The 21116-nt window shown below is 43.0% G+C and overlaps 1 protein-coding gene across 1 annotated transcript; it reads right to left on the reverse strand.

Moving 5' to 3' along the window:
• Window positions 1-10302: 10302 nt before the first annotated feature.
• LOC141726904 (zinc finger SWIM domain-containing protein 6-like) lies at window positions 10303-19956 on the reverse strand. Its single transcript, XM_074531998.1, has 3 exons — window positions 15034-19956; window positions 14091-14172; window positions 10303-12819 (listed from the first exon to the last, which is right to left on the reverse strand). The coding sequence occupies exons 1-3, from the start codon at window positions 15049-15051 to the stop codon at window positions 11957-11959; spliced, it is 963 nt and encodes a 320-aa protein (XP_074388099.1). The 5' UTR covers window positions 15052-19956; the 3' UTR covers window positions 10303-11956.
• Between the last annotated feature and the right edge of the window lie 1160 nt (window positions 19957-21116).

Genomic DNA, 21116 nt, shown 5'->3' on the forward strand with positions numbered 1-21116 from the left:
GTGATCCGAGGCGTCTCCGCCTGTTGGGAGTTTGGCTGGCTAAAGACTGGAAAAGTACAAAACCGTGGCTAATTCCAAGTCCTGCACCTGCAAAGATAGTGTGTCCTTGGGCCTAGCTGTAGTATAATAACAAATAGTGAAAGAGACATGAGAAAAGAGAGATGTAACCCCTAAGGAATGAGGAAGAGTTCATGGTATAGTTTAACCAATAGATTGCTTGGCTTACAGAATATTCATAAGCTTATTATTTGCTGAATAAGTGTTTGATGCTTTCTTCAATAAACTGGAACTGTCGGACCTGTGATGAACCACCTGGTGTCCTGGTCCCCTTCCTACGACATCCGCCCATCCTGCGACTCCACGAGGGGTTGCCGGATGGGATTTCCGTGAGGGATCACTAAACGCCCTCGTCTTCAGTCTCGGCTGCGAGAACATCCGGATCCATTAGGGTCCTGTTTCTTCAGCCCAGGCTGCACCGAGCGTTGGGGTCCACTCGACCCCCAGTTTTTCAGTCTTGGCTGCAAATACTTCGGTGTTCACCAGATGTCACTTCATTCAGTGCACGGTAGTCCACAGTCAGTCTCCATTCTCATTCAGATTTATGCACAGGCCAAATGGGGCTGTTGAAGGGTGAGTGGGTTTTGCTGACTACCTGTGAAAAACGCCAATCACTTGTTTTTAAAATTTTTTAAAGTTTAATGATAATAAAATGGTTATAAAAATAGCAATATAATTAGAGTAATAATAATTTGGACAATTTGTATTAGGACAATATGAGACAACAGAAACAAAGAGTTACGGATGTCTGGGTACCTTTTTCTGGGAAACATAAGCCTGAAAAAGGACACCTTTTCACAAAGGATTAGCCCTTAAAAGCAATAGTCCGTTGAATATTCATACATCTCATACATGGTGCATAAATTCCATTCCGTCTGGTCAGAGTCAATTTCTTCCTCTTAATCCTAACGGTGTCTTCATGGCTGAGCAAGGCGGGAAGAAGTTTCTTCTGATAGGAGAGCAATAAACTCTCTTTCTCTGAAAGATTTAGGTGTCCTGTGGCTGCTATCTGGTGCGAGTACCTCATTCCTTTCTTAAAAGAATCTCCCACATACATAGGTCCTATTTTAACTACAGAAGTTACCTTTTAACTACAAAACTACATTTACCATACCATTAAAATGTTAATACAGCACTACTAATCAATACAACATAATACATATAGTAAATATCTGCATAGAGCCGTATAATATGCACTTTTCACACTACCCCTTGGGTCTCCAGCTCTTGCATCATCTTATGGATGGGAATCACAGCATTTTGAGTTGTTCTATACTGTTGGCAATGCGCTGTTGAGGTGGTAATTTGTACCTGTTCTTATCCCTTCAGAAGTGTAGATGGATTCTCGGACAGTTTAGGTAAGGTATTCAATTGCTGGATGCCTTCTGTCAATACAGCCACTATCCTAAATGTTCACCTGAGTCCTTTTGAGTCTTTGAAATACCCACTTGGGAGGTAATCTATGCCCAAAATGCATGGGGCCTCTGGGCCAGTCACAATAGGGTGTTTCTTCCACTCATTTCCAGTCAGGCTCACATCAGCTTCCACCAAAGTAAAATCCTGTGATCCCTCTGCCACGCCAGCGATAGAGACAGATTCTGCCCCCACATGTCTCGATGGGATTAATGTGCATTGCGCACCAGTATCGACCAAAGCTTTATATTCTTGTGGTTCAGATGTGCCAGGCCAACGAATCCACGCAGTCCAGAAAACACGTTTTTCCCTAGCCTCTACCTGGCTAGAGGCAGGACCCCTCTAAGCCTGGTTATCCTTCTTTCCTTGGACATATGTCTTGGAGGTTCCTTCAAGGGGATTGGACACGTCATCACCATCATCATACCTGGCAGTTTGGCTACGGGCAACTGGACCTGCTTCCCTTTTGGTGGAACTTCCTTACTGAGTCTTGCCTTCCTTCAATTCACACACCCATTGTGCCAGAGCAGCAGTAGATTTTCCATCCCATCTCCTCATGTTTTCTCTGCAATCACGCAGAAAGAACCACAGCTCAGCTCGTAGGGTGTACCTTCTCTCCTCATCTGGGGAACATCTGCGTTGGATACCAGAACCTCTGATTTGCACTGCCAAGATTTGTAGAAGGTCCTCTTTAATTACCTCTCTGAGTTTCTTATGATTCTCCGCTATCTTGTCTTCTAATTTCTGCAGATGTGTTTCCACTGCTACAATTCTGGCATGTGTTGGGCCATGTACAGCATCTGCATATGCTCGGAGCTTCGCCATATCAAGCACGGTCTCATCCCTGTCATCCTGCTTCATTATTGCTAAAGCAGAAGCATATTCTTGTGGTGTGTGTCGTACAAGTTTTCACCACATAACATGGTGTACATGGTACCAAGTCTAGATTTCTAATTGTTATGTCATCTGAGAAGATAATCTCTGCCACTGCCATTTCTCTCAGGCGTTGGATCCCTTGTTCTATGGTCTTCCACTGGGTTTGCTGCATATAGAGATCATCCTCACACAGGTATCTTTGTGCTACACTTCTTAGGACCTGTGCCCAGAGGCTGTGAGGGTTATCCCCCCTTGTCATTCTTTGGTCAATTACGGGATTATGTGACAGAGATCCCAAATGCCTCGCTTCAGTGCTGTTTAGAATTGTAGCCTTGCTTGTAGCATCTTAAAGATGGACTAACCAACTAATTATAGATTCATCAGCTCATCGAGTGTAATCCTTTCTTATGCCACGAAGGTCCTTCAGTGAAAAGGATTCGATATTGGCTTCTGATATTGTGCCAGTTGCTTTGACTCCTGATTTTGTCAGGAGGCATTGAGGATCTTTCTCCTACATCATCATCATCATCATCACCATCTACTGGTCGATCGGTCTTGTCTGTGCACTTTCTGCTTCTTGTGTTAGTAGCAATAGCTGTTGGTTGAGGCTTACTGTCTGATTTAGCTGCTGGCTTAGGTTCACTGTCTCGTTTAGTTACTGGCTTCGTAACTGGGGTGTTGGTTGCAGCCTGAGTGACTGGGATTGTTGTTGATTTATCTCCCCGCTCCCCTTCCTCTGTCTGCTGCCCCACAGTATCTAGTAGTATAAGTATATGCCAGGGCCCAGCTTACTGCAATGATCTTTTTCTCTTTAGGGTCATCATGGCACTTCTCTTTCAGGTATTTCCCCACCTCAGCTGGGTTCTGAATTTGTTCATGTGGAAAGTCCCAGACTATAGGGTCAGAAAATTCCTTTAGGATTTGGCCCATATCCTCCCATTTCCCACACCACTCAGGATTTTCCACACCTGGGTCTACTCCTGGGTCAGGGGTCTCATCAGCCCCTCTAGAAATCTCAGCTCTCATTTTAGAGACTCTGCAGACTGTATAGAGGAAGCTTACTAGATTAAATACCAGAAAGATGGTCTCTTTAACATTCAGGGGAAACTGAACATCTTCCAATAGGGATGTAACGGATTCAGAGGAGAAGAAGGAAAGCAAAGGCTGAAAAGCCTCATCCCCTGCTCCTCCTCTAACAAACTGGGTGCATAACCATAACCATGAACCATACATACCTGGAACAGACTCCAGCACCTTTATAAACTTCCTACAAGTCATTACCACCAAGCCCAGCCCAATAGCTATTCTAGTCAGTGCCCCCCTATGGCAAAAACTACGTGTTACGGACAATACTGGAGCTATTTCTGGATAAGAAAATCAACCTAGGGACCATAGAGGTATTAAGACCTCAAAAAAACCTAGGGCCCAGAAACACATGCAAGCCTCCACCCCAAGTGACATCATGAGTTCAAACAACATGGCTACTAACTGCTCTATACCAACACTGCATCTGGAGAAAATGATCTTTCTTTGAGCCTATGGGAAAAAGTACCCAGGAAGACTTGAGAACGAATGCTGGTGTTCTGGAGCCAGGGATACAAAGGATCTGAAGCCTGCTACACCCCAACTGAAAAAGAGATAGTGGCAGCTTATGAAGGGGTTTGAGCTGCTTCAGAAGTGATTGGCACTGAAGCACAGCTCCTCTTGGCACCCTGACTGCCAGTATTTGTTGGATGTTCAAAGGGAAAGTCCCTTCCACACATCATACCACTGATGCCACATGGGGGAATTGGATCGCTAATCGCACAGCAAGCTCGGATAGAAGTCCTAATCATCCAGGGATCTTGGAGATCATAATGAACTGGCCTGAAGGTAAATATTTTGGAATATCATCAGAAGAGGAAGAGGAGCAGATGACGTGCTGAGGAGGCTGCACCATATAACTAGCTACCAGAAAATGAAAGGTGACCTGGTCTTTTCACTGACACTTCCTGCCTTACGGTAGGGGCAAATAAAAAATGGAAAGCTGCTATATGGAACCCTACACAGTGAGTTGCAGAAGCTACTGGAGGACAAGGTGGATCAAGTCAGGTTGCAGAGCTGAAAGCTGTCCAGTTGGCTTTAGATATTGCTGAATGAGAAAAATGGCCAACACTCTCCACTGACTTGTGGATGGTGGCAAATGCTCTGCAGGAGTGGCTAGACTGATAGAAAAAGGCCAATAGATAGCACAGAGGAAAACCAATCTGGGCTGCTGAATTGCAGCAAGACATTGCTGCCTGGGTAGAGAAGTTGATTGTCAAAGCCTGTCATGTAAATGCACCCATGCCTAAGAGTCGGACCACATGAGGAACATTACAACAATAAACAGGTGGACCAAGCTGCCAAGATTAAAGTGTTACAGGTAGATTTTGACTGGCAACACAAGGGAGAGTTATTTCTGGCTCAGTGGGCCCATGACACCTCAGATCATCAGGGAAGAGAGTCAAGATAAAGATGGGCGTGTGATCAAGGGGTGGACTTAACAATGGACACTATCTCCTAGATTATCCATAGCTGTGAAACATGTGCAGCAATCAAGTAGGACAAGGGAGAAAAGCCCCTGCACTATGGGGGATGATGGTTGAAATATAAATTGGAAGGCCTGGCAGATTGATTACATCACACTCCCATAAACCCACCATGGGAAGTGCTACATGCTTACAATAGTGGAAACAGACACTAGGTGGCTGGAGATGTACCGCGGGCCTCACACCACTGCCTCGAACATCATCTTGGCCCTTGAAAAGCAAGTCCTGTGGTGACATGGCACCCCAGAAAGAATTGAGTCAGACAATGGGACTCATTTCAAAAATAGCCTTATAAATACCCGGGCCACAGAGCATGGGATTGAGTATCATATTCCTTATCCTGCACCAGCCTCTGGGAAAATTGAATGGTACAATGGACTGTTGAGAACCACACTGAAAGCAATGGGTAGGGGGACCTTGAAACATTGGGATCTACATTTAGCGACAGCCACCTGGTTAGTTAACACTTGAGGCTCTACCAGTCAAGCTGATCTTGCTCAATCTGAACCTCTAGGTACTGTAGAAGGGGATAAAATCCCCGTGGTGCATGAGAAATGTGTGATGAAAGTCAGTTTGGCCTAATCTTGGCTCAAGCAAAGGCAGACCCATCCGTGGGATTGTTTTTGCTCAAGGACTTGGGTACACTTGGTGGATAATGCAGAGGGATGGGGGAACATGATGTGTTTCAATGGGCTTTGATTTTTGGGTGAGAACAGTCTGTAATGTTGAATTGCATATGTAATACTGGTTGCTGAATGATGCTGCCACTGCATGTCATAAATACCATGGGTAATGTTTTGCGGAGAAAAGAAGAAACCTCACAACTTTATAAAAGTTGTAAAGCTCGGTATGTTTATTACGGCGCCGGACACATGCGGAGAATGCTCTCCTTAAAAGGCATGCGTACCTCTGAGAACTTCAGATCTCCTTTTATCCCCCTCTCAAATACATATGCATACAGTTTCACAATAGGTTCGTACATATTCATTTTTATGGGTTTCGTGTGACTTTTACCACTAGTTCCTTTTTATCAGAAAGAATTCCGAGGTCAGGCTGACTTGCCCTTACAGCAGTCCCTGTCTCTCTCTATCATCTTCTGTCTCCTCCCCTTTATCTCTGTCCTTCGCTGAAGTAACTTCACTGAGCTTAGGCCTTGCAGTCTGGCTAAATAACTACGATTTCTAACCACAGACTCAACTCAAAAATGTACATTTCACCTAAATTAAAATGGATTTCTATCCTGGAAAATTTTCACTTTGCTTCAGTAATGAGTATGGACCACTCCAGTTATACCAGTCATGGACTAAATGAACTCAACCAACATCTTGGGGGGGATGGTCAATGACTACTGAAATAATAACCATACTTATGTATAGTTATATGTGTGTGTATATATATGTATATAACTGAAAGGTATAAAATCTGGACATGATGTAGATGGTATAGAATAAGAGATGGAAAATGTTATCCTTAATATGTGGCAAGCTGTAACTGCTGCTACTGTTGCTGAGGTTGTGGAAAAAAGGGGCAACTGCTGCTACTGCCACTGCTACTGTTGCTGTCACTGCAGCAAGTTGCAGCATCTGCTGGGACCACTGCTGACCTAAATCGGCTTTCTGCTGGGTTCAGATTTGCCCCCAAGCAGGCTGCACAGGTCTGGATAGCTCAGTCCTCTTACGGGACAGACTGCCTGAATACCCAAGCAGTTTTCGGCCACTGGCAACCATAGCAAGCTCAAGGGATATCAGCTCTTTAGTGATTATCAGCTCATTGTGATTTCAGCTCTTAGCTTGCTCGGTGCCACAGTCAGGCAGACGCAGGGCGAGAGAGGAGAAGGTCGTTTGGCGTTCCACAGCGATGTCTTTATTAGTTCTTCCGTGAAGGTTCCAGTGACAGTTCTTCTAACCCGAAATAGGCTAAAACAGCCCATTATATAGGATACAGGGGGATCAGAAATTGTCCAATAGCAGGTGTTGGGGAAGATGAAACAGGAAAGTGTTGGAGAATTTTGCTCAGACATGGCTTGAAGGAAAAAAGGCTATGAAAATATACAGCTGATGGAAAAGTAAAAGGCAGCTGTAAGCAGCTAATTCTCAAGCCTGTTTCTCAGGCACGTCTCTGTAAACAGCAAGAGTTCTCGAGCCTGTCTTCAATAACAAGTAAATATTCTGTCCTTGGCTGGTATGGGAAAGCAAAAATAACAAACCACAGGTATTGAAAACAAAAAGAGGGGTTGGTGTTTAATCTGTAACCAATGATGAGCTCTGGTTTTGCAATATGTATGAACTTAATTAACACACTTATAAAAATGTGCCTGGTTGATCAATAAATTGGAGTTCGATGCTGATCAAAGGATGGGTCGTCTCCCTTCGCTTTCCTTAGGAAAGCCTTATAAATATGATTGTCTGGCAAAAGATTTTGAGAATATAGAAACTATAAGCGAGATTGAAATGAAAGCAAGCTTTGAGATACCTTAGTTACTGAACAACGGGAAAACAATGGTGTGGCCGGACTTTCACAGACATCTTTTCATTAAAATCCTTTCGTTAGTGTTATGAACAAAAATTCTGGTTGTTTTTTTTTTTTTTTTTGTGAGAAAAGGTTACAAAAATCAGCCAGATCACTGTTGCTGCCGAAGTTCTGCTTGTTTTGTTATTGTAATCACGGGTCGTTGTGGCTAATTGCTCCTTTTGTATTAGCAGAGCCTTGCCCGAGGCTAAGTTGTACTTTTCCCCAGAATAGTGAAAAGACCTGGGGGGGGCTATGCAAAGTGACTCCAGGACCAGCATGCTGTGGGGGACCACTGCTCCAAACGTACTGAGCAAACCCCAAAAACAACGAGCCACCTAAGAGCTGAGAGATTGGAGTGATGTCTGGACGTGAGGAGCGGAGTGCTGGGCCTGCAGAGATGCTGAAAACCTTCGTTGTTCCTCACCCTGCGTTCGAGAGCCCCCGGGCTGGGTCTGCCAGAGGGCGAGAGATTCGGACCAATTTAACATCGGAAGGGGTCACCACGCCCTAAAGGCTCTCACGAGGACCGGACCCCCAGCTCTGCCCCTAGTGGACAAAGCTGCGAATATCCTCCTCCTCCTCCTCCTCCTCCTCGTCGCCCTGGGAGAGACAACGGGAAGCTGCAGACCCATCCGAGCTGCCCAATCCTGAGCTGATCACTTTTAATAAAGGCATTAAAAGGAGAAAAAGTCTCCTGCCCTGTTTATTTCAGTTAGGATTTTTCCTGCTGAAGCTGAGAAGTTTCAGCAACAAAGTGTAAACAATGGTTATCTGCTGCTGTGGAATGCAACAGGGGGATCCGTGATTGGTCTCCTGTAGATGTTTGGATTTACTGACCACTCACGGCAGAGCAGAGCTGGCTCTCGCTCTCGGTCTGAGCCAGCTGCCTTTGTTATCATTCTTCTCTATTCTTAGCTTAGCTAGCCTTCTGAGAACTTTTCCTTCTATTTCTTTTTAGTATAGTTATAATGTAGTATATATATCATAAAATAATAAATCAGCCTTTTGATCATGGAATCAACATTCTCGCCTCTCTCTTCACCTGCAAACCCTTGTGACCACCGTCACACCAGACTGAAGGTAATCCCCTTTTGATGAAACAATACCCTCTGCTTGCAGACAGGTCCAAGGGTCAGAGCAGACCCTACTAGCTTGGCAGAAGGGGTCCAAAGAGTAGTTTTTAGGGTTTAAAATGTAACACAGTATGGTAATGTAGTGATTCTTATAGGCTGTATGTAAATGCTCTAGGATTTGTATATTGTACTAGACTGGTTAGTGAGAATTAGAATATTCAACACAGAAGAAGATTTATTGTATTGTAACGGGAACCTCACTCTTATGTTTCTGCTCTCTTATGCTTCTGCTTTCTTACGCTTCTGCTCTCTTACCCTTTTACTCTCTTACCCTCTCAGCCTCTCTACTGGAAAAACTACATATTAAGGACAATACTGGAGTTATTTCTGGATAAGAAAATGAACCTAGGGACCATTAGGGGTATTAAGATCTCAAAAAAACCTAGGGACCAGAAACTCATGTAGGGCAAACACATGGTGTGAACTGAACTGTGCAACACCACTGAAGATATAAAGAGATTTCAATCAGTCCTGAAAACAAGTCAAACTTTGATCAGTTCTGAAAGAAGAATAAGCCATTGTGCTTGTCAAAAGCAGGTGGCAACCATAAAGATCACATTTCATTGTAAAGCCTTTGTCTTCAAATAAGCTTCAGTTTTGCAATCTATATAATCCACAATATCCATAATACTGAATTATTTGTAAGAGGCAAAAAAAGCCCCAACACCCACACAAATCCTTTTACAGAATGGAACATCCTTCTCATTGCTTATTGTCTGTAGCAGAAAATTATTCTGAGACAAGATAATGAAGCAAACACATCATGTGAATTGAATACTTGGAAGGCATAGAAGCTACAGAATATTAGTACTACCAGGTCAGGACAACTCAGTTGCTAGCAAGGCTTGGTATAGACTCATATATTTACATGACAAGTTGTACGAAGATTCAGGTTTTTTCCTCATTAATCTTCCAGTGACACAAGTCTCACTGTCAGAATTCATGAGTACATTGGCATCTCTGATAGTTGCTTGCTGCATGCTAATTCTGTTTTCAGATGAAGATACTAGAAAAAGAAAGTGAAGGTGTTCAGATCATGTAGTCAAATATGACATCATATAGCATACCTGAGATGATAAAGATCTTGGTAAAGCAGAACACTCCTCTTCAATTTTCAACCATTCTGTATGGCATGCTTCACTAAGGGCTGGAAAACTTACACACATCTTACGCAGCAAAGACTCCAAAAATGCAGAAATTATGTCTGTTAGTTGGTGAGCAAGAACTCCATGCTGGGTGGAGTGAGTTGCACAGTTCAGAATACACAAAATGCTTTAGAAAATCTAAAGAACAGCAAGAACTGTCCTTGTATATATCTGCAGCACATCTTAACTTTCATGGTCACCCAAATAATCCACTGAATGGAAACATGCTCCCAAACACTCTTCCATCCCACCAGGGCAAGATGTCAAGGCTTATGGTTCGTTGTATGGACCACACATCTTCAATTGCAGGCACCATTTGGTCCTTCTGACACATCAAGTCTTCCTGCATGAGCAAAGGTGCTGTTGTAATTGTGAACACTACTTTTCCTCAGCAGATTTTTGAGGAACAAAACATTTCTTTCTTGGTCATATTGCTTATCACCATAATGCACCAAAGTTGCAAGCTGGGCTTTTAAGATCTATGAACTATTCATAGATAATTTAACTCCAGCAACAGACACCATAAAGGAGACAGAATCAACTTTCAAAAAACTAATTTTAATCAAAACAAAAAAATTGTTATCAGTAACAAGTTTATAAAACAGTGATTTAGTTACATAAATAAATTGATATAATTGTATCAAATCTTAATTTCAACTTCATGAGCTTGTTTACATGGGTAATGAAGTACAACCTTTTTACCTATTATAATAAATAAAATGGAGAGCATGAAATAGTTTTTCTAAACAAAAATACCTACAAACATAAATCTAGCATGTTCTCTAATGAAGGGAACAAGAGACATTGGACAACTTTTGCACCAAAACAAAAACTGTTTTAAAAAGCACAAGGATGCAGAACCATCAGCTAAAGCAAAGTCACAATACTGTAATCAAAGTTGGTATTTAATAATATAATGAACGGTTTGGTAGCTAGATCTCCAGTTTGGTTAATTTAAAGCATTAAGACAAGGCAAGATAGAAGGTTGCTTTTGTTTGAGTGATTCTAGAGAAAATAAAATATATTACAAAAATGAACAGAAAAGTAGAACAGTCATACCTACACAACTTTCTGTCCTGCACAGTCAAAATACCTATGCAGAATATATATCATATATATATATATTTGTGCACAAAGGTTAGCTTATTATTAGCTCACTGCAAAGGCGTAATGTATCATGTCAATCATTTTGCATTTTATGTCCAAAATGATATTTCTTTAAGTTTCCTAGGCTAGGAGGCACAAACTCCAATTCTGGCATACTGTATTCTTAATGCTAAGGCTTGCTGCTCTGGTTGTGTATTTTTTGTTGTCCCTCTTTACTATAGTGCCTGTTACAAGCATGTGTTTATGTGTGTATACATACACACACACACACACACACACACACACACACACACACACACATATACGTATACATATATAAAACTTCCCCAGTAGGTATCATTCCAACCATGCAATCCAAAAGATGGCTCTGAATAGATGCCCAGCATATAGTTCACCACCTGAGCCAACCCTGAAGCAAGGCGCACTTTAGTCCTTCAGATATTTTTTCTTTAAAACCAAGCTACTGCAGCTTCAAGTACTTTGCATTACATATATTTGATTGTTTTAAATAAATTAATGTTAGATTTTTTTCAATATTCAGACATCTACTATAATATATATACAGTACAATAAATGCTCTCATACTTTAAAAAATTTATTTTGACAAATCCCTGAGAATGTATGTTGACAGTCGCTAAGTTTCCACATGCATAAGCATTGTGTGCCATGCTTCTGGATGAAGAGTACTGCAAAGCCACATGGTCAGCCTTTTAACTACTAGTATTTCATTTGTTGGCTTGTTTAAATACGTTGAAATATAATAATGAGTTACAAAGGAGCAAAGCTGAATGCATTTGAGGTACTTATCACAGGATGGAGGTGCTTTGTTTGCTTTTTTAAAGCCATTGAAATATATGTTTTGTTTTTGAGGCTGTGAACATATACAGAAAGAAGAGGAGAGTGATGTGGGCTTTTGCTACTTGACAACATATACTCAGTGTAAACCAAACCTTTTTTAATCACACAAAACAGAATAAAGGAAAAAAATTAAACACACAAACTTTCACAACATGACAGTTTAGTTTTCAAACTCAGTATAACTATACACATATAATACCAGTGTGGCTTTGTTTCTTTAAGTTCAAAAAGATACGAAGGCAAGCTCAAGTAATACCAAACCACCTCCTCTCTTCACTCATTTTCGTCAACCAAACCGCTCACGAACCAACATCATCAGTTTCTTTTTGCCTTTGTAGATTTGTTTTAGGTTATCAATAAACTGTGTAAACTGTATGTGTCCATCGTGAGCCATTAAGAAGGTCTCTCGGCCCTTGCTGAGGAACTCTATAAACTCACTATAGTGTCGTGGGCTGATGTGAGTGAGACGTGAATGAGTTGTATTAATGTAAGCTCCGATCGTGGCATCCAAGAGTTGTCTTAAAGGGGCTTTGTCCAGTGACATGAGCTTACCAGAATTCCTCCTTCCATGAAGTCCCACCATGCCAGGAGTGGTTAAAGTACACCTGCGCAAAATATCTGACAGTACTGTTGCACACTTGACACTTTTGACCACCAGAGGTATTAAAGCTGCTAGCTCATTTTTCCCAAGAGAATGGCTGAGTGCACATGCCCAGAGAACATCGTTAATGGCAGGGTGTGTGTCCTGATTGTAACTCAAGTTGAGATGTGTTATGGCCAAAGTGGCCAGCTTATAGGCCCGCATAGGGTAACCACGGTGCTCCATGTATCGTGCTATAGTAAAAAGCTGTGAGTAGCTCATGCTGGTTGTAGCAGCATCTAGAACGATTTGGTAAGCGGTCTCAAAAGCTATGTGATCCTTTTCACACAGAGTCAGTGCAGAGAGGGCACAGTTTTGAGGATCCTTCATGGCACACTGTAGAGCAAGTGTTCTAGCACTGCTGGCCAGCTTCTCCTGCTGATGACAGTCCAGATGCAGACGGACAATGGTGCTGTTGGACATCACTGTTGTAGCAACAATACTAGTAGCTTCTGTTGGAGTGAAAAGTGTAAACCAGTTTTGCATTATACTGTCCAGTGCATAAACACCTGGGGAGAGAAAGAAAGGATTAGGCACAACTGACAAAACCTAGCAGATATAGATGTTCAGCAAAAGATTACAGTCAAAGTTCTAAGAGGTTGCCAGTACACTGAAGGAGACCAGCTTCAGCAAGAAAAGCTAAACCTGATAACATGTCTGCAAAAGGACATTAAAACAAAGGCTAACTGTGTACACTCCGCAGCAATCGCTGAAATGCAGATAACAAAAAAGCCTGCAAGATAAGCTTTTATATCCCAGTGAGAAAATTGAGCTGTTTTTACTTGTTATCTAAGACAAATTGTATAACAAATTCTGGCTCATTTGGTCTTATCATATCATTCAAAAGCAGCCCTCACACCAAACACTTAAAAGGCAATTTTAACTTTTTTTCTTAATGTGCATCTCACGGTACAGCACATGCACAAAAGAATATGAAGGCATGCCAAATGTCTCATTTAATAGAACACCATGGCATTTAATACTAAGCACAACTTTAAAAGATATAAAATTAAAAATCCTAACCTCTACCCTCTCCCAACAAGCTTTTCAGATACATCTTGTATTGAATTGATATGCACTTGAACATAAAGGTTTTTATTAGGGAAATACTCTGGGCAATATTGTAGAAAGGCTTGGGTTGTGTTAGTGTTTGGTTGGCTTTCCAGTGCAGGTGAGAGGCCTGCACAATGTCATAGCCACGTAACAAAGAAGCATTACACTCTAATCTTGGATTTACAAAGGGGCTTAAAAAATGAAACCAAGAAAACAAATGTTGAGAACCCCTTCATGAGATCTTGTATGCCACACAATAGGACACAACCTCCACATTTCATTCACCTATTTTTTGGTTCATCTTCCCCACCACTGACAAGACAGTGCTCTCATCAGTCTTTTGGAGCCTTACCCTTCAGAGCAAGCAAAGTTGTAGCACAGTGTAACATCCCATAACCACTACCCCTTTCTCTGCTGCAGCTTCAAACCCAAACCCAACATGGAGGGAAGAAGGGGAAATCTGGGTTATGAATGTCCCTACCTTGAAGGGGAAAGAAGTTACACTGCATTAATCAAGTATTGTCTTACTTGGCCTGTGCCTAGTCTATTACATGCTCAAAAAACCCACTCAACACTGACATAATTATTGTCTTTTAAAAAAGGGATTTTAAAGAGGAACAGAAAGTGTGAGATATTTGCAGAGCCTGAGTGTTGACAAACAAGATCAAGCCATCTAAGATTAGCTGACAAAAAGGCAGGAGCCCTTGAGAAGCACCTCAGAACATACCTATTTCTGTTGCACATGTTACTAACCACCTCACCATTTCCCGTCGTCGCCAATTCAATGTTGACAGTGTCATCCGCATCACCTATTGAAACAATACAAAGTACAAATTCATCCTATTGTAAAACCAAGACAATATACCAACAATCAGGGATTTAAGTTATTCAAATACAATGAGGTTCAAAATGGCAGCCTCTTGCCTTCTCTGCTCTGTTACCTCTTTTTACCTGATATGTCAAAAGACTTGATAAATACTACTCAGCTATCTTAGAAAAGCATACAGAGAGTAATTCCAACTGCAGGTCCTTCTAGGCTAGATGAGAAGCTCTGTTTTAATTGGGGGGAGGAAGAAAAAACCAAACAAAATCCCCACCATCCCACAAAAAAGCCTTCCCATCCCCAACCAACAACAAAGCCCAATTATTCAATTATTCAAATTAAATTATCCTGTGTCTCCTCCCTCTATGTATATAAATCTTTAAAGTGGGAACATGTCAACTCCTGCTGGGCAATCTAACCAATCAGATTTTTCCCCCATCTGCATTTTTGGGTCATTGGCTTCAACAATACATACAGGAGTCAGAGTGTACTGTGATTTGACTGGCTGCTTATGCTGCAAAGATACATATATACACACTTCCAGATATATCCCAGTATTCTGGGACACAAATTATATTCTCCTCTATACTTCCAGTTGAAGGCAGCAACACTGGAAGAAACAGACAGGTCCAGTCTATTAATATGCCCTCTGCATCAAGAGGTGTTATTGTGAAGTGTGGGAACAGTGCCAGACACCTAGCATCCTAACCAAGATTAGAACAAGAGAATATTAACCCTAAAGGCTCTGATAATTTGTGTGTTTGCTGAGCATGCTGTGAAAAAATGACTTTGGTGGAAGACCACCATATGAGTGTGTAACTTACTGTGATTGAAAATGATCACATACATGCAATGCTTGAGACATGTTTTGCGTGTCACAAAACTAGCAGAGGCCCTGAGGACCAATCAGAAGGCAGTTGTTTATCTGTAACAAAATTAAAATAAAAGGGAGCTTGCATGGGAAAGACAGACAAGAAGAGAAAAACAACACCTAGAGCAGAGCTCAAAGCTATAACACTGCATCAGTGTTTTCTCATCGCTGCCATCTTGATATTGACATTTTGATGTTTTTTATATTTAGATTATTTCTTACACTTATATTTTTCTTTGCATTTGATGTCATCACCAACAGTGAAGAGCTGTCTGAAGAACAGCCATGAGCAGGTTGAAAGCCTGTGGGTAAGGACCAGAGATCAAGGCAACAAAGAGAACCTTGTGGTTTGTGTCTACTACAGGCCACCTGATCAAGGGGAGCCTATTGACAAAGCCTTCTTGCTACAGCCACAGGAGGCATTGCACTTGCAAGCTCTCATCCTGCTGGGGGACTTCAACCACCCCAACATTTGCTGGGAAAGTAGCATGGCAAGCTGTAGACAATCCAGGAGACTCCTGGTATGCATGGATGACAACTTATTGAGCCGGGTAATAGATAGCCCTACCAAAGAGGATGTGTTACTACATCTGTTGGTCACCAACACAAGTGAGTTAATCAGAGATGTCAAGATTGGAGGCTGCCTGGGCTGCAGTGATCACACATTGGTGGAGTTTGCAGTCCTGAGGGATGTGGGTCAGGTAAGGAGCAAAGTTAAGCCCCTGAACTTTGGGAAAGCAAGCTTCTAGCTCTTAAGGGAGATAGTTGGATCCCTTGGAAGACTGCTCTCAGGGACAAGGGAATGGAACAGAACTGGCAGATCTGTAAGGAAGTCTTTCATAAAGCACAAGAGCTAACAATTCACAGGATCAAGAAATCAGGCAAAGAAGACAGGAGACTGGTATGTCTGAGTAGTGACCTGCTGATCAAAGTAAAGGGAAAGAAGCAAATGGACAGGCAGTGGAAACCAGGACAGGTATCCTGGGAAGAGTATAGGGATGAAGTTCAGTTGTGTAGGGATGGAGTGAGGAAGGCAAAGGTAAAACTGGAACTGAACCTGACAAGGGGTGCAAAGAATAACAGGAAAGGCTTCTACAGGTCTCTGAACCAGAAAAGGAAGGTCAAAGGAGGTATACTCCCCTCGATAAACAGTGCTGGAAAACTGGTAACAACAGATTATGAGGAGGAGGATGAGGTACTCAAAAGCTTTTTTTGCCTCAGTCTTCAATACCTCTCAAGTGGATGGACAGCAGGAAAGGGACTGGGGGAGCAAAGTTCCTCCCACTGTAAGTAAAGATAAGGTTTGTGACCACCTGAGGAACCTGAATGTGCAAAAGTACATGGGACCTGATGAGATGCCTCCCAGAGTCTAGAGAAAATTGGCTGATGTGGTTGCCAAGCCACTCTCCGTGAAATTTGAAAAGTCATGACAGATGAAGTCCCAGGTGACTGGAAAAAGGGAAACAACGGCACCCATCTTAAAAAAGGGTAGAAAAGAGGACCCTGGGAACTACCACTCTGTCAGCCTCACCTCTGTGCCTGGGAAGATCCTGGAACAGATCCTCCTAGAAGCTCTGCTAAGGCACATGGAGGACAGGGAGGTGATTCAAGACAGCCAGCCCAGCTTCACGAAGGACAAGTCCTGCCTGACCAACCCAGTGGCCTTCTATGATGGAGTGTCTACATCAGTGGACAAGGAAAGGGCTGCAGATGTCATTTATCTGGACTTCTGTAAAGCCTTTGACACAGTCCCCCACAACATCATTCTCTCTAAATTGGAGAGATAGATTTGATGGGTGAACTGTTTGATGGATAAAAAAGTGATTGGACAGTCACATCCAGAGGGTAGTGGTCACCAGTTCAGAGTCCCAATGGACATTGGTGACAACTGGTGTCCCTCCAAGGATCTGTATTGCAACCAGTGTTAATTAAAATCTTCTATATTGACATAGACAAAGGGATCAAATGCACCCTGAGCAAATTTTCAGATGACACCAAACTAATGGTGCAGTTGACACACCTGAGGGACGGGATCCAATGATTTATCTCTCTGGAAAAGGAGTACCTGCAAAGAAGTTCTCTCATAAAGCCAGCAGATTCATAAAAAAAGGACCATAAGCTCTTATTGCTATACCCATATTTTATATCACTTGTAGTCATTGCCTGGGCAATCACCAACTGTATGAAGTTTTAAAAAGGCAACTGCCAGATTCTGTACCTGAGACGAGGCAACCCTGGATATATGGATAGACTGGGGAACAAGAGGCTGGAGACCAGCACTGTGGAAAGGGACCTGGGGATCCTGGTTGATGGCAAGTTGAATGAGTCAGCAGTGTGTCCTGTCAGCCAGGAGGTCCAACTGGGATGTCATGGGTTGACACTGGCCAGATGCCAGGCACCCACCAAAGCCACTCACTCACTCCCCTCTGCAGCTGGACAGGGGAGAGAAAGTTTAATAAAGGGTTCATGGGTTGAGATAAGGACCAGGAGAGAGCACTCATCAAATGCCATCATGGGCAAAACAGGCTCAACGTAGAGATATGCATTGAATTTATTACACTAACAAAATCAGAGCAAGATAATGAGAAGTTAAATAAAACCTTAAAAGTATCTTTCCCACAACCCTCCCTCTTTCAATCTCTGCTTCCTACCCCAACTGTAGCATTAGCATTAGCATTAATCAAGTTATAATAAGCGGCCCAGCTCAGCTCCATGAACCAGCCTCTGGGCTGACTGACAGAATCTGACAGAGCCAATGGGAGCTCTCCTAAAATACAAGTATTTGACTGGTTAAGAGTCTGTGGGGCGTAGAGTTCAGACCAATGTCTGTGAAGCACCAGGAGTTTTGAATTGTCTATAAAAGGATGTCGGAGACAATAAACGAGGCTGTTTTTCTGAGGAAACACACGTGAGTCTGTCTTATGTCTCAAGCATAGGAATACTGTCACAGACATATTTTATGAAAAATCCTTTTGCCAGGATCTTTTCTCCTGAGAAGCTGAGAAGCTTCAGCTTCTCCATGTTTTGCTGCTTTGGAATGTGATTTGGAGAATTGTTTACTCAGCATGTGAAATGTTTTTTACTAGATGATGAATGACAGCCACCTGTGTTGAGGCTGTTAGCAGTCACAAGATTTTATTATCATTCCTTTCTATTCCTTGCTAGCCTTCTGATGAAATCCTTTCTTCTATTCTTTTAGTATCGTTTTAATATATCATTTTCTTTTAATATAATATCAATAATAAAATAATAAACCAGCCTTCTGAAACATGAAGTCAAGATTCTCATCTCTTCTCTCATCCTGATGTTATAAATGGTCAAATCGAGAGCCAAATTTATAAAAATTTGGCAAAGATTTGTTAGGTCAATTAAAAATAGAAAATTTGAAAACCTTCCCACAACCAAGACAGCGTCAGCCCCGGGAGCAGCTGCTGGGTGCCCTTTGGGATCTGGCCGACAGAGTGGCAGCGTTCCCCCGAAAGGTACACCCCAAGTGCTTCCAGAAGCCTGCTTATATACAGTTTATTCTGCCTGAGGCAAAGATGACAACATAATTCTTTGTCTCTCTTGGCATGTAAAGTTGGGTCCATACATGTGTAGAATCAGACAAAGAAAGTGTCCAAAGCCCAGACGAATGTCTGAGTATTCCAGAGGAAGAACTATTCACATGTAGTAGGTGATGCCATCTCAAGTCCAGGTGCAAGACCTGGTGGGCTTCCTGAGATCATCACCCAGGAAATTCCAGATGACATCTCCCAGGTGCAGAGTAAATCGGCTCCAGCCTGTCTCTTGCATCTGATAATGGGTCCAACACAATCCCAGAGCCAGTCCAGGAACTGGTTACCATGTGAATACCTCTAGCCCTGAAATGACAATTGCAGGCACCATGGCTCAGAGCTACTCTGTTCATATGTGAACAGGGTTTGATTTTATCTTAACTCTGTCCCGGAACTAGTAACAATATGAATAGCTTCTGTTCCTGGACAGGGTGGTTTCATAAGCATATGTTTAACCTTCACCAACATTTTTATACACAAACATAGGTTTAGGCTCCACTAATATTTTATACATATATATACACCTACTTTCTATAGCATGAATTATCTCTACTACATATAACACTGGGACCCCTGCAAACACCACCACAGAACTTCACATCACAAGTGGTGCCACCATGTGAGGATTGAACAGTCCAATGACCCGTGGAATTGCCAGAGAGACGGAGCAAAAAGCTGAAAAAGAAAGAGGCTGAAGAGAGCCCGAAAATAGGCAGCAAAGGCTGCAGGAGCTAACTTTGTGACAAAGGTTGTGGAAAATCACAGCCAAAGAGCTGTGATGAAGAGAAACCAGAAAAAACTGGAAAAGGAAGAGGCTTGAAAGAGCCCAGAAGCCGCAGCAAAGGCTGTAGGGATTAATCTTTGCAACAGGTTGCAGAAAATCACAGCCAAAGGGCTGAGTGGAAAGGAAACCGGAGAAGTTGAAAATAGAAGAAAAAACCCCACCGGAGACCATGGGCGCTTGGTTTTCAACATCAGAAAACCCCATGGCACAGTTATGGAAAATTTTCTTTAAGGAATGGGACATAGACTATGATGAAGAAGCGTTATTTAGATTAATTACATGGGCAAAACCCCACAGGTTTGACACGACAAAAGAAACTGCTTTTGACCTTAATACCCGAGAACAAACTGGCCACTGTATATTAAAGGCAGTCTCGAAGGGGGAGGAAAACATAGTAAGTTATAAAACCATGGAGGCTTGTTTTGCATTTGATAAGACTATTAAATACTGAACTGTATGGGGAGGACAACACACTGGAGGAGTTTTCGGGGGAGATGGACACCTCACTAAGCCCCCAAAGCACGTGGCAGGACACAATGGCCGGCAATGCCGCCCCACGTGGCTGAACTGCACTGAACTACCCCCCCACATTGGTATTGTCCCCGGGAGAACCATCCCCCACAGCTCTCTCGTCTCCGTCCTACCCCTCGAGGCTCATACAGACTGGTTTAAAGGGCCAGTTAAGCTTTTCCACCTTTGGGAGACTTCTCCATGTACGGTAACTAAAGACCAGTTATAGCCGCCTTAAGGGCGTCATGAGCAGGGCATACCGTTGCTGCACAGCGTGAAAGCCGGAGCTCTTAAACGGAGCTCTTAAATTTTGCCGAGGCAAACCTTGAGCACGGGGAGTCATTACTATGTAGCGATTACCTGGAGTTCTCGGAGGAAATTGCCTGGCAGTCCTCGAGCATGGGTGGCTGCTGCCACGCAGCAGCTACCTGGAGCTCTTTGAGGAAGTTTGCTGTGGCATCCCTCGAGCAGGGAGACGTTGCTAAGCAGCGCCAACCAGAACTCTAAGGAGGGACTCTGCCACACGCCCCGAGCACATGCGAATGCTGCAAAGCACCGCCCGCACTGGAGCTCTGAATGCAGACTAACCTGCGAGGTCCCGAGCATGGAAAGCCGTTGCCGAGCGACGCCTAAAACCGGAACTCTGAGGAGGGACCTGAATGCAGTGTCCTGAGCACCGACTGGAGTGCCTGGCCAGCCCCCCATGACGGGTGTCTGATTGAGGACCCTGGTTCTGCGACATCGAGGTTGGTAACACACTGGTCTAATAATGGGACAAACTCACTCTGCCCACATCAGAGATCTCTATAAGCAACTAAAGCATTTATTAAGTTCCATGCCAAGTCAATTACCGAAACAGGAGTTAATAAACCTCTTAGAATGGACTTTAAATAATTTCCCAAATGCTGACCATTCAGCCGTATTTACCAGAGACTTTTGGGACACAGTTGGAATTAAGCTCTTTAATAGTATCTCCCGCCGGGATATGGCTGCCGCGGAGCTGGTCCCAGCTTGCAGGGTGCTGGTTGAGCTGTTTGCTGCAAGGGGGATGCCCACAGCAGTCGCTTCCCCTAGCTCCACTCCTGCTGCGAGTCCTCCCCTTGCTGCCGTGAGTCTTCAACGGGACATGACCCCCACCTCCCCGTCGGACCCCATGTTTATGGTTTTTGGAATAGCTCTTTCCACCCCTGTTGCTGTCCACTCTTGAT

The sequence above is a fragment of the Zonotrichia albicollis genome, chromosome W (genome assembly GCF_047830755.1).
Source record: "Zonotrichia albicollis isolate bZonAlb1 chromosome W, bZonAlb1.hap1, whole genome shotgun sequence".
In the NCBI taxonomy this organism is placed as follows: domain Eukaryota; kingdom Metazoa; phylum Chordata; class Aves; order Passeriformes; family Passerellidae; genus Zonotrichia; species Zonotrichia albicollis.

What these genes read in the sequence shown, in the direction of transcription:
- LOC141726904 (XM_074531998.1), bottom strand. An exon ending in AACATGTGCAACAGAAATAG is followed by an intron (nt 12,820 to 14,090) that starts GTATGTTCTGAG and finishes TTCTCTCCCCAG; the next exon opens with GTGTTTATGCACTGGACAGT.